The 12,209-nt window shown below is 35.5% G+C and overlaps 1 protein-coding gene across 3 annotated transcripts in view; it reads left to right on the top strand.

Moving 5' to 3' along the window:
• The window catches only part of Gpdh1 (Glycerol-3-phosphate dehydrogenase 1), a 168,748-nt gene that overhangs the window by 63,246 nt on the left and 93,293 nt on the right, over positions 1-12,209 (top strand). For all 3 annotated transcript variants that reach the window (XM_081749107.1, XM_081749109.1, XM_081749108.1), the window contains exon 2: positions 10,679-10,856. In XM_081749107.1, coding sequence (XP_081605233.1) covers positions 10,679-10,856 — 178 coding nt within the window. The remainder of the gene's footprint in view (positions 1-10,678; positions 10,857-12,209) is intronic.

Genomic DNA, 12,209 nt, shown 5'->3' with positions numbered 1-12,209 from the left:
TTCTTATGTTACACAGCATATCGCAAGAATTAGGGTGTAAAAGTCAAATTGATTTAAAAATCATACGAAATGCTGCATTTTGTATCTTTCTTCATTCTGCTTCCGTTCAACAGACAGAATATATATATATATATATATATATATATATATATATATATATATATATATATATATATATATATATATATATATATAATATGAAAAATTTCTATAAGGGTTTCGTAATCAGTTGTTCAGGTTTAGGAGCTTGAATTTCTTTAAGCTTATGCGTGTTTTATTAGTTCCTGACTTTTCACATCTGATTTATTAATACTACAAAAATATTACCGAGAAAATAATGTAGTCGTGTAGCGAGGCTATTAGAATACCATACTGCCATTTGATCGAAGTTTAGAATTTCATTTTTGCAGCTACTTCCATGTTTTACCTTACAAAGTGCTAATGAATTAAAGTATTTCTGGCTCGATGCGGTTAACATCCAGTGTGTTGATACCTCAAAAGAAACACAGGTTTCTTCTTAGTCTACACTTACTGAGATAAAGGAACAGTTTCCATGTCTATGTAAATGAGACTGTAACCTACTTTAGAATCATGTTAAAAAGAATATAAACTTCTTTCGTGTGATGTAAAATAATGAATATCTCACGACTTTGATCTTGTGTGTTCTTATCGGGAATTAACATCAAGATCCTATAAATTACGAATAGAGCCTTACTTGCAGCAAGAATATCAAAGGTACAGTAAGAGTTGTTAATGTGTCTTTTTTTTTTTTTTTTTTTTTATGGAATCTTATTTTTCAATAAAGGATGCATTACTTATTATTCAATGAAGGTCATCTGTTATCTTTTGACTTGACAACATTAAAGCTTTATTTTATATGCAGCTGATGTTAAATGCCATTGTGTGTGTGTGTGTGTGTGGTACACTGAAGTACCGAAGTGAACATTATTCTGTATACATGATCTAGGAGTTTACTGAAAACAAAGCGTTTTTTAGAGTGCAGTTTACTTTTAATGTTCCGGAATGTCAGTAAACCCAAGGAGGAAGAGGAAAGACTGATCCAGTGAAAGTGGCTTGTCCAAAAAAATACAGGAAGCGATGGTACTGTTTATTTGCATTATCGGCAAACATGTACACAGATTGGTTGTTTCCTGCGTCCTGAAATACGTCGGAATTGTGGGAACCGAACGTGCTGATAACAACAGCAGAGTACACCGCCTTGTTAGCGGATACTTTGATACATTCTTTATTCTCCGATCTCTATAGCTATATTCTTCACCTGAAGCGCTCTTATACTGGCAAATGAATTGGAACGAATTAAAAGTCGGTGAGCTACACGCTCTTAATCCTCGTTTGGCGCATTAGGGATATAGTCGTATTGGCGTACTTTTGACGATTTGACGTGTGACTGCGCATCGGTACCTCTGATCTAACCCTTCTTAATATAGCACCGTTGGCCGTCCACATTGTGAGAAATGTACCGTCCCTCCGTATAATTGGCCTATTCTTTGAGAATGTATGGCATAAGTTACTTATTCATACTTCAGGGAACGTTTGAACTACCTAATGATCTTGAGCTGCTTTGTGAGTAGTATCTACTGTTTCAATTGACTGTTCTAAAACTTATTCCTGTTGCATGTATTCATTATTTTTTTAAGGAAATATTTTTTAAGTAAAGGTTGCAAAATTTTTTGGAGAAAAGTGTTTTTTTTATTTGTATACAATTTCTTTATATATACAGGGTGTGTGAAAACACCGACAACGTTTGGGAAGTGATTCCTGACACCAAGAAAGACGAAGAGTATAGACCAACCTAGGTGCACCGATGCTTCCTTTCGGAATTATAGGCTGACGAAAACACGATAAAAATGAAGTTTAAAGGTCCGTAGCTCCAAAACTATGGGACCTATCGTAGTCGGGTCAAGACTTCACTTAAGAACTAATATGCGCACTATCCAAAAATACACGTTTCAGCATCCTAAAGTACTCACACAACAATTTTTATAGAGGGAATTTGGCTACGGGTATATCATTTAAAGTACTCACCAACTACCTCTATAAAAATTGTTGCGGAAGTACCTTAGGATGCTGAAACTTGGATATTTGGATAGAGCACGTAGTAGTTCCTAAGTGAAGTCTTGACCCGACTACAATAGGTCCCGTAGCATTGGAGCTATGGACCTTTAAAGTTTATTTTTTCAGGTTTCTGGCAGCCTATAACTCCGAAAGGAAGCATTTGTGCTCCCAAGTTGGTCTATACATTTTGTCTTATCTTGATGTGAGGAATCACCTCCCAAACATTGTCGGTGTTGTTTTGAAACACCCTGTATATAATATGTGTGTGTATACAGTGTGGTGCATTTAAAATTTGCCACCCCCTGTATCTCGTAATAGAGGGGTTTGTTTGAAAAAATCCGAAACACGTCAACTTTAGTTTTGAGGAGGACGAATAATTTGGCAAATTCAGCTGCATTGCCCCCCCACTTTCTGCGGTCTAATGGCGAAACCTTCATTTTTCGTAAATAGCATATCATTTGAAAGCATATTTGATACTAGTTATGAAAATATGATTGTTTTGAAATTTCGCTCAATACATTAGGAGAAATCGCGTTCACAAAAATATTACCCTTAGACACAGAAATTCTCAAACAAAATTATATTTAGCGTTAATGAACGTTATGAATACCCTCAATTTCAAATTGTGCTAAGAAATCAATGACAGGAAGCTACACTGGGAGAAACATAGATGTGTCGCTCCATTTCCGCTGGTCTAGTGGTGAAATTTTTATTGGTAAATGGCGACATCCGTAAAATAGCATATCGTGTAAAAGCCCCCTTAATTCTTGTCACAGAAAGGTTATTTGAAGAGTGTACGCAATATTGTGGGAGAATTCACGTTTGAAACGTTTACAAATGAGAGTAACACTGACTAAGAATTGTAAAGTGGCATTTGTTTCCTATTGACCGTTCGGTAATCTCTCTTTCCCACTAGAGTAGCAGAAACATCCGCAAGCTCTGTTGTGATGAATATAACACGTGTCGCCTTAGTCATATGTTCTAGGGCAAAAATTTATTTGCTCTCAGTTAAAACATGCAGCACATAGAGCACCATTGGAATGCTCTTTTGAGTCTATTTACAACAATTTGTTTTTACTTTTAATGACTTTTCTGTATTTCCATGCTTTGAATGCTGCGAATTAAGTCATAAATTGGGAGTGTTTTGACGTTCCGAATTTAAGGTTCGATGTTCTTTGCACGACTATCACGCAGAGAAAGTGAAAAGTGCTACACCCCTTTGAACAATTTGACCATACTACATCATACTTTGGGATTTAGTGATACAACTTTTATTTTATGTAAAGATCAACATCGATCTTTACAATAGGGCATGATCGTGGGTACCCGAGCAATAGCAATAACCCCCGCCGATACTTGTAATTGCTTGTCGGATGTGCCCATTCCTATGTCGTGGAGATGTACAATGGGTAGGAAGAAAATGGAGTAACGGATTCCTAAGAGATGGAACTGCAGGCGCGTACAGAAATTCGAAACGTCGGGCAAGCGTAACGTCAAATAGCTCGTAACAGCCAAATGAACCATCAGTGTCCTGGAATTACGTGACCAATGCAATGGTGGATGCACAACATCCATATCTCACGCAACTATACGGCGTACACTGGCACACTTGAAGCTCCACAGCAGACTACCCACTCTTCACCGCCGACTTCGTCGCACTTGGGCACAGAAAGACGCTAGTTAGACAGTGAATGATTGGAAATTGGTATGTTGGTCTAATAAATCACGGTTTGTGCTACTTCTCTCGGACAGGCGTGTGCATGTGTGGCGCCAACAGCACGAAGTTATGGGCCCCTCGTGCATGGTGCGTACCGTACAGGTAGGTGGGGGCAATTGTATGGTTTGGGGATGCTTCTGTTGGCATAGACTGGAACCGTTGGTGTGCATGAACCACAGTGAGACATCCATTGTGTACCTGCAGGTGTTATAGGATTACGTACACCCTACAATGCACACTTCTCACACACGAAGACGCCATTTTCCAGGACGACAATCCAGTGTCACCAAGCCAGGACTGTACTGGCTTGGCTTAAGGAACATTTCACGGAGCTGCAGCATGTAAATTGACCACCTAACTCGCCGGATCTTAATCCTATAGAACATTTATAGAATGTTGTGGAACGAACTCTTAGCACCATGACTCCTGCACCGCATCTGTGGGATCATTATGGGATATCATCAGAAATATATGGTGTCAGATTCCCGTGAAAACATATCAGCAACTATTAGAATCCATGCCAGGCCGTCCTCTGAGTAAAAGGTAGGCCTACAAAATATTAGGTAAGTGGTCGCAATTCAGTGAGCACTCCGTGTATATAATCCCTTGTAACTTTTAAATTAATTGACAAAAAACGTTCAAATTCTGTGTTTTAAACTAACTGACAAAAAACGTTCAAATTTTGTGTTTTAAACTAATTGTCAAAAAACGTTCAAATTCTGCGCCATGTAAATATCGACAGAACATTATTTGACACACTCTGTGATACTAGCAGGATAACAGTGTTGATAACTCAATATAAAGATACGTTTCAATTGCACTACGTCAAGTTAATGCATATTTTAAATCTACATATTAAACGAAAATTTCTCTACAACATTATTTGTTATTCTGTGTTGCGAACTAAAAACGCTGTATTACAAACAAAGTTTTGGCGGCTTGTATAGCAGTAATAACACAAGTGAGACGAATGGGAGAATGAAATCCAAAACACTTTGATGTCCAATACTATGATCATGATATGACAGATTTCGAATCAATACGAACGAAGATACAAGGGATTGAAAATTTGACTTTTTTTCGAAAAACTGCTTAGATAAGTACATCATCCAATTGCATAGATGACTTTCTATAAACGTGAAGATCATAAGGTCGTTTAGAGCAACTTGATATCTCAAGGCATTCTGGAGATACGGTAAATAATGTACTACTAAAGTTTGCAACACTGTTTCAGATTATGTAATTCCAAAAACTTGTTGTGGGCACATCTATTAAAAAGTACTGTTGTACTACCACAGAATTAAAAATTAGAAAGGGTTTTAAAAGTTCCCACAAATATGCCATTTTAAACATTAAAATTGTCAACAATTTTTTCATATCCCCGGAATGGTTTGAAATATCAAAGTGCAGACAAGGAAATTACAGTCTTTAGGTCTATTGAAAACCATCTGCATAATTGGATATTATACTTATCTAAACACTTTTTTGAAATACAGTCCTTTGAAAAAAAAAGACACAATTGAATTCCAAGTTCTATATTATTACATTATTATTATTATCATCAAATTTCTCTGTTAGTTTTCTTGGCTTGTAATTATGTTTAACTTACATGTGTTTTCGTGATAATCCAAACTTTCAACATACTATAAAGATGATCCTAAATCTTCCAAATAATACAGATAACTATCACTAAAGTTCATAATTGACTTTTTGACAACATGCTGGTCCTAATTGATGTATCACATGACCACTTTTCCACTTCAAAAAATAGCAGATTTCAAAATGGCTAATTTCAAGATGGCGGCAGAGGTTCCTGATCTATTCTGCCCATTCTTCTTTTGCCAATATGTGAAACTGTCACCGTTTGCATTGCCTATCTTTCACTATTTTCATGATTCAACAGTTTATTTCATGTATTTCAATAACAGCATATAGTAGCCCTTCTCGCACTAACTTTGACCCCCTCCATTTCTTATGGCACTCAGCTGCTATAACTTTGCACATACACACATTTTCACATCCTCTATCAGGCGCATCCTTTTTTTTATGGCGCTCAGCCGCTGTAACTTATTTTCACACCCTCTAGCAGGCGCACTATGTCTCATACCGCAACTCGATTCATCCATCTATATCTTTTGCTTGCAAGATGCTTTGGATGTGCGTTACCCCGTGAGTATCACCTGCGTTATTACTGTTGTAGAACTCTCCAAAATTTAGTTGTTATTTGATGTTTGTGATATTGTAGCGTTCTTAGTTTGTATCACTGCATAACAATTGTAGTAATGACGTTTCGTTTAACATCTAGACTTGACAATGTCCTCCTTTTGGCATTTGCATGGTGCGAAACTTCAGTGTTTCGGATCTATCAGCTTAAAAGCTACAAGTCAGTATCAAGATAAATGGTCCACCCTTTTCACTTAGGAAGCTTCGACTACTACCCTAATTACCTTAGATTCATGGTTAGTAACATTTGTAATGATTAGAATGACACCACACAATGATATGTCTTACGATCCATAATTTTGGAGAAATTCGGGGAAAATCGACAATTTTTTCAGAAAAATATGTTAGCAATCTGGTCACCCCTGGTGGGCTCCAGTGTAAGGTCTGCATACCAATGGTACCCAAATATAATTACTTTTTAGGACTACAATTTCTACCAAATTTCATTGAAGCAACTGCCAAATTGCTAGGTATGGAGGCAGGATTTTTTATTTTCAAATATAAAAATGAAATATGAACATGAATTTCAAAATTTTGATCCACATATTGTTGCCGAAATTTTCCTTTATAGAGGTTTATTTTAATTTACTTGAGATCCCAGTGCCAGGTACCTGCACAAGACGTATTAAAAAATATTACATGTCCTATATTATAGATTTCCCAACTTGGATTGTAATACGATTAGTAATGAAGATATACAGGGTGTTTAAAAAACTCGCGGATTTCATTTAGGTCTAGAATTTCTAACTGAATTTGTACAAACTAGATAATCAATTATTATTATTATTATTATTATTATTATTATTATTATTATTATTATTATTATTATTATTATTATTATTATTATATTTGAAGCACAATCAAATATTACGACATTAATTATTAGTTTTAATTAACTGAATTGAGCTGAAAATTAAATCTTGATCTCAAAAGATTAACTATTAAGTTTATGTGTTCTGTACATTTCTAAAGTAATAAATGCTGGAATTGGTTTCAAGGCTGTTTCTGAGTGGATACTTTCTTCAAAATAATAATAAAAATTATAGAAAGGTTTTCGAGACATTCGAGTCGAATCGAGATTTTTACGAGCAGAGCAGTCTCGAGACGAGAAATACTTTTGTCTCGACTCGTCTCAAATTTTACAAAGTGTGTCTCGACTCGAATTCGAGTCGAGTCGAGATTTTAGACATGTTTCGTCTCGTGCGCATTCCTAGTCGTAATTCAGTGTGCACTCAGTGTATTTAACGTATTTTTTAAAGGGTTAATATTGTTACTGTTATTATTTGTAAATTAGTATGCAGTATTAACTTGCTGTGGATTTAAATGAGAGACTATTTATAACACGTGTTATTCATGACACACACATCCGACCAAACCGCTATTTGCACTGTTTCATACATTACACCCTCTGTTATGCGATTACAGGCAGTGTCAGCTGAGACAGTCAGTGGAAAATATGCAGCCGTCGAAAGCTGAAGTCAATCGGACTCATGTTCGAGATTTCGTGCCGAGAAATCTGGGACTCTGACGTTGAAGTTGTGAAGCACTTTCAAAAAGAAGGATTGAGTCGTGTAACTGTGTACAAAACATTAAAAGGGTTCAAAGATGGGATTTCAATGAAAAAAAGAGAAGGGGATGAAAGAAAAATGATTATGACGAAAACAAATCAAAGAGAATAGTGAGTCACTGATGGACGCTAGTGATGAATATACTATTTCAAGTCCTGCACTTGCATTAAAAGTGAGTCGTGATGATGTGAGGAAGTGGCTACTGAAACTGGAGATCAAAAGGAAGACAAAAAAGGATGCTCCATATGCAGGTGTGAAACAAAAAAAGAAACAAAAAGTCATTCTGAACAAAATTGCCAGGGACGAGTTTCGTGGCTCTAATGATGATAGGGACGTAATAATGGATGATGATATGAATGGGTATGATTTTAGTGGAGACATGTCGTACTTTGAATCTGGTCACATTCTTGTTCCTGAATCCGTAAAATTTAAATTCAAAACTAAATTTCCACAGAAACTACTCATCTCGATGACAATAAGTAGAAAAGATCATTCTCGACCATATTTTCGTAAGCAATCTATGGGTACAATTAATCAAAATATATATCAAAATGAATGCATTCTAAAGAAATTTATCCCATCTATCAAAGAAAACTATCCTACTGGTGATTACATCTCTTGGCCTGATTTAGTTTCTTCCTACTATCCATAGGGACGCAGTGGCTGCTGGGCCGGGAGGAAGTGAAGTTTTTGCGCAAACAGCGCAACCCACTAAAATCCATCCCATTAAGAAATTCTGGACTCATTTAAAAGCAAAATATTCCAACCACCATATAAACCAAAAATATATCATGTTTGGAGAAACGAGCCCGATGTCAATTCATTGCAAACTACTTCGAACAGGTGATGGAGAACGTGGGTCCAAAAGTCAGAGCGGCTGCTAACAGGATGTTCTCTCTGTCATTAACTGATTTCATATGGTTGTAGAATGTCTATTGTGTCATTAGTACAAAAACTGACTTTTCATGTGCAAGTAAACGAAATACAGCAATTCAAAAATGTCTCATTTGAATCCACAGCAGGTTAAAACAAAGAAGCTGGAAACCTATAAGAAACCCCTAACTTTGTGTGAAAGAAATCTTCACTGTCGACAGGTTATTCAAATGATGATTAACATCCCAGCCATGTTATGATTCTAGCAACTAAGTCTCCTGTCATTGACTGCCAGACACAAAATGATGAGCTTCGAGAAAACAATAAAATCAACATGATCATCATCTACATACACTAACTCAAAATGCAGTGGCTACCGTGTCCCAAATTCGATTCCCAGTGGAAGAGCATTAAAATATTTGATTGCATTACGGTAGATCGGGTTTCACTTTAAACTGTAGGTCCACGTCTCATAAAGGGACGCTAAAATTCAACAAACAAAGAAGCAAGCAGGCTCAAAAGTTGTCGGTACAAATTGTAGATATCTTGCACGTAATTATTGCACACATTGTTTACTATTTGAAATATTTGGGTTGGTTACCATGAGCTAGAAACTAATCATCCGATTAGGGTACAAAGATTAGTGGTTGTTATTCTTAATAAATATGGGAAACTTCACCTTTGTTAAAGTATAGTAAAAGCCTACACATAAATATATAAAACAAGTGGAGAAGTATGATGAATGATGGTTGAATTTTCTTTTCATTATTTTGTTATAGAATTATAAAGAATGTACCTCCTTCCCTTAAAGCTTAAATTTTCAAAAGCTCTTAGGCACGTGTCTACTTACTTCAATGAGAAGTTTATATATAGAATTTAATATTCCAGACTTGACAGGACCGTAAAGTATCCAATTATTCGCATGTATTTTGACTCCTCTCCTTAGGATCGCATTTAAATCAAATTAACATAATAACTCAGTTTGAGGTTATAACTATATCCAAAAATTCATTTCCCTTGGTTTAGTTGTTTTCCTGTGATGCTGTCACAAACATGATTCTTCTCATTTTTATAGATCAAATGTAAGGGATAGTGAATTTTTATTCCGTGTCCCACCAGAGATATCATACTTAAAACTTTGAAGAATTACAAAATTGCAAATTAAATAATAATAATTGTATTAAGCACTTAATCTATGTTGGTACTGTAGTTTGATTTTAAGATTGAATTGAGGCTTTTCGTGTTAAGGGAGAAAATTAAAGAAGAGAAAGTGCTGGAGAAAATGGAGTTTGTTGCAATGTTTTTGAATAACCCAGTCCTAAGATATACAGGCTTAGGCTGTCTGCAAAGTCACTAATCGGCACGAACTGCTCAATAATAATGACCGACATTGTAAATGGACTGAGATGACAATTTTTAAAAATAAGCTTTGTGCTGCCAATTTATGTGATAATAGTATATATATATATATTAAAAATTAAAAATGGCCAAGCAACCATCATTGAATCTTTTCTTATATATTGACCCTAGTTCTTTTCGTTCTCTGTATGTGCAAGTTGTAGTACTTCGGTGAATAACATCGTTAGAATAAAATAAGATTGAATTTAGTACGTAATCCGACTAACAATAAACGTGTTTGTGAAGTTTGTGTTCTTGGGGAGTAAAGTTCATCTATTCTTCTACTCTCCTCTCATATAAAGTTCAAACCAAATACTGCCATTTTAATGTAGGCACGTTGGCTCAACACGGGAGCACGAAATCTTTTGTGAAATGTTCTGATTCGATCCTCGGCCATGTGAGTTTGTAGTGGTCAGTAACACTTGATTGGTTTTCTAGTTTCCTTCCACTATGTTCATTTGCACAAATCTTTTCATAGTCATTTTAGTTGCATTTTTGGTATCCGTTAGTGTAAAGCTTAATTGTAGATCGTTAAATTAACATTTTCTCTTTAATAAATTAGTTTTATAATGAGTAAAAGAGCTTTACAGTTGCAATACCATCATCCTGTAAATATTGTAATATGCATATAAATGTTTTGTGTCGAAGCATTTGTTACTATTATAAATTTAATTAGTTTATTTCTTTAAGATCATAGCATTTTGTTAGTCTGAATTCCTTCTGCGACGTAATTATTTTTGAATATATAATTTCATTTTGCTTTCGCTTGCTACTAACAATTCCATACTTATAGCTGTTTCTAACATGTTTTCTTTCAATGTAGGGGTTCCGCCATTGCCAAAATAGTGGGAAGAAATGTTACAGCGTTTCCTCATTTTGATGAACATGTTACCATGTATGTGTACGAAGAAATTATTAATGGTAAAAAACTAACAGAAATAATCAATGAAACACATGAAAATGTAAAGTATTTGCCAGGGCACAAGTTGCCAGCCAATGTGGTAAGTTCAATTTTAGTATAATTGAAAGTAGCAGTTTCCGACTAATGTTTATTTAATGGGGATTTCCACTAAATTTCTTATTTATATTAATGTCAAAAACAAATAAAAACAGAAAGCTAGAATAGGTATATATATATATATATATATATATATATATATATATATATATATATATATATATATGTAAAAAAAATATTCTATTATAATTTTAAACCAAGTCGATTGCAAAAAAAAATTTGTTATCTCTACCAATCAAAAAAAAAAATCTTACTTTCGTGTACACACTAATAACAAAAATAATGGACTCCGAAAATACTTAGGCCCTTCGCTAACTTGTAAGTTCACCCTCCACTTTTTTGAATTGTTGTGAACAACTTAGTGAAGTAGGCCTATGTCAGAAATGTAGAAAGTAAGCTAGACAGTATCTACAAAGCAGAGGTGCAAACTCACAACTAATGGGTTCTAGTGATATTAAATTATGTTGAATACATGTTCGAAGGAACTTAGTCCCTCTTCCTAAAGATGCTGATGGGTACAGAACTTTCGTTATGTCTTAGAACACAAGAAATTTCTGATCATTCATTATTGTATTATTAGTGTTCCGTTCATAAGCACACAATGCGAGAACAGCTAAAATTTCAAGAACTAACCTTTGTCCGTTTCTATTGTTATAGACGGCGTCTCAATGGTAAACCGTGACTAAATGGCCCTCATCGCTGACGCATGATAATTCTTAATTAAACTGGATTAAGTATACCAGTTTGTTTGGAAACAGGTCGTAGGAAGACCCGGGTTCAATTCCCGACAGGAGCTCATGTGGTTCGAATTCCACGTTAAGCTGTAGATCCTCGTATAGTCTCGCTGTTGAAAGGGACGCTAAACTGAAAAACAAATCAAAACAGCTCGTAAAGATAGTGTGAAGCAAAGATATGACACGAATGCACGAAGGGAGCATTGTGTCTGGGCATCCTCATAGGCATACATAAAATGAAGATGCCTGGTGTTTGTGTATCAAACACACTGTCAAGCGTGTCTACAAGGAGTTGAACACGTGTGTAGTCGCAAAACGGCGTCAGAACTGTTGTTGCAAAAGATTCTAACCTAGAGAGTCTGCCGATCAGGTTCATGTCTGATCAACGAAAATAGTATTCAAACCTCATAGGAGTTACTACAGTTCGGGAATATAGGACAATTCCTACCAATTTCCGAAAGAACATTGCAAAAGCAACTTCATACAATAAACTCTTACTCAAATACCAAGAACGACGCCCGGATTTCACTGCGGCGCATAAAGCTCTACGTCTTCGATGAGCTCAGGAACATAGATTCCGAAATTGTAGCAAACTGCAAACA

Source organism: Thermobia domestica, chromosome 2, assembly GCF_964235325.1.
Source record: "Thermobia domestica chromosome 2, izTheDome1.hap1.1, whole genome shotgun sequence".
NCBI lineage: Eukaryota > Metazoa > Arthropoda > Insecta > Zygentoma > Lepismatidae > Thermobia > Thermobia domestica.
This window is presented reverse-complemented; position numbering and strand designations above follow the sequence as displayed.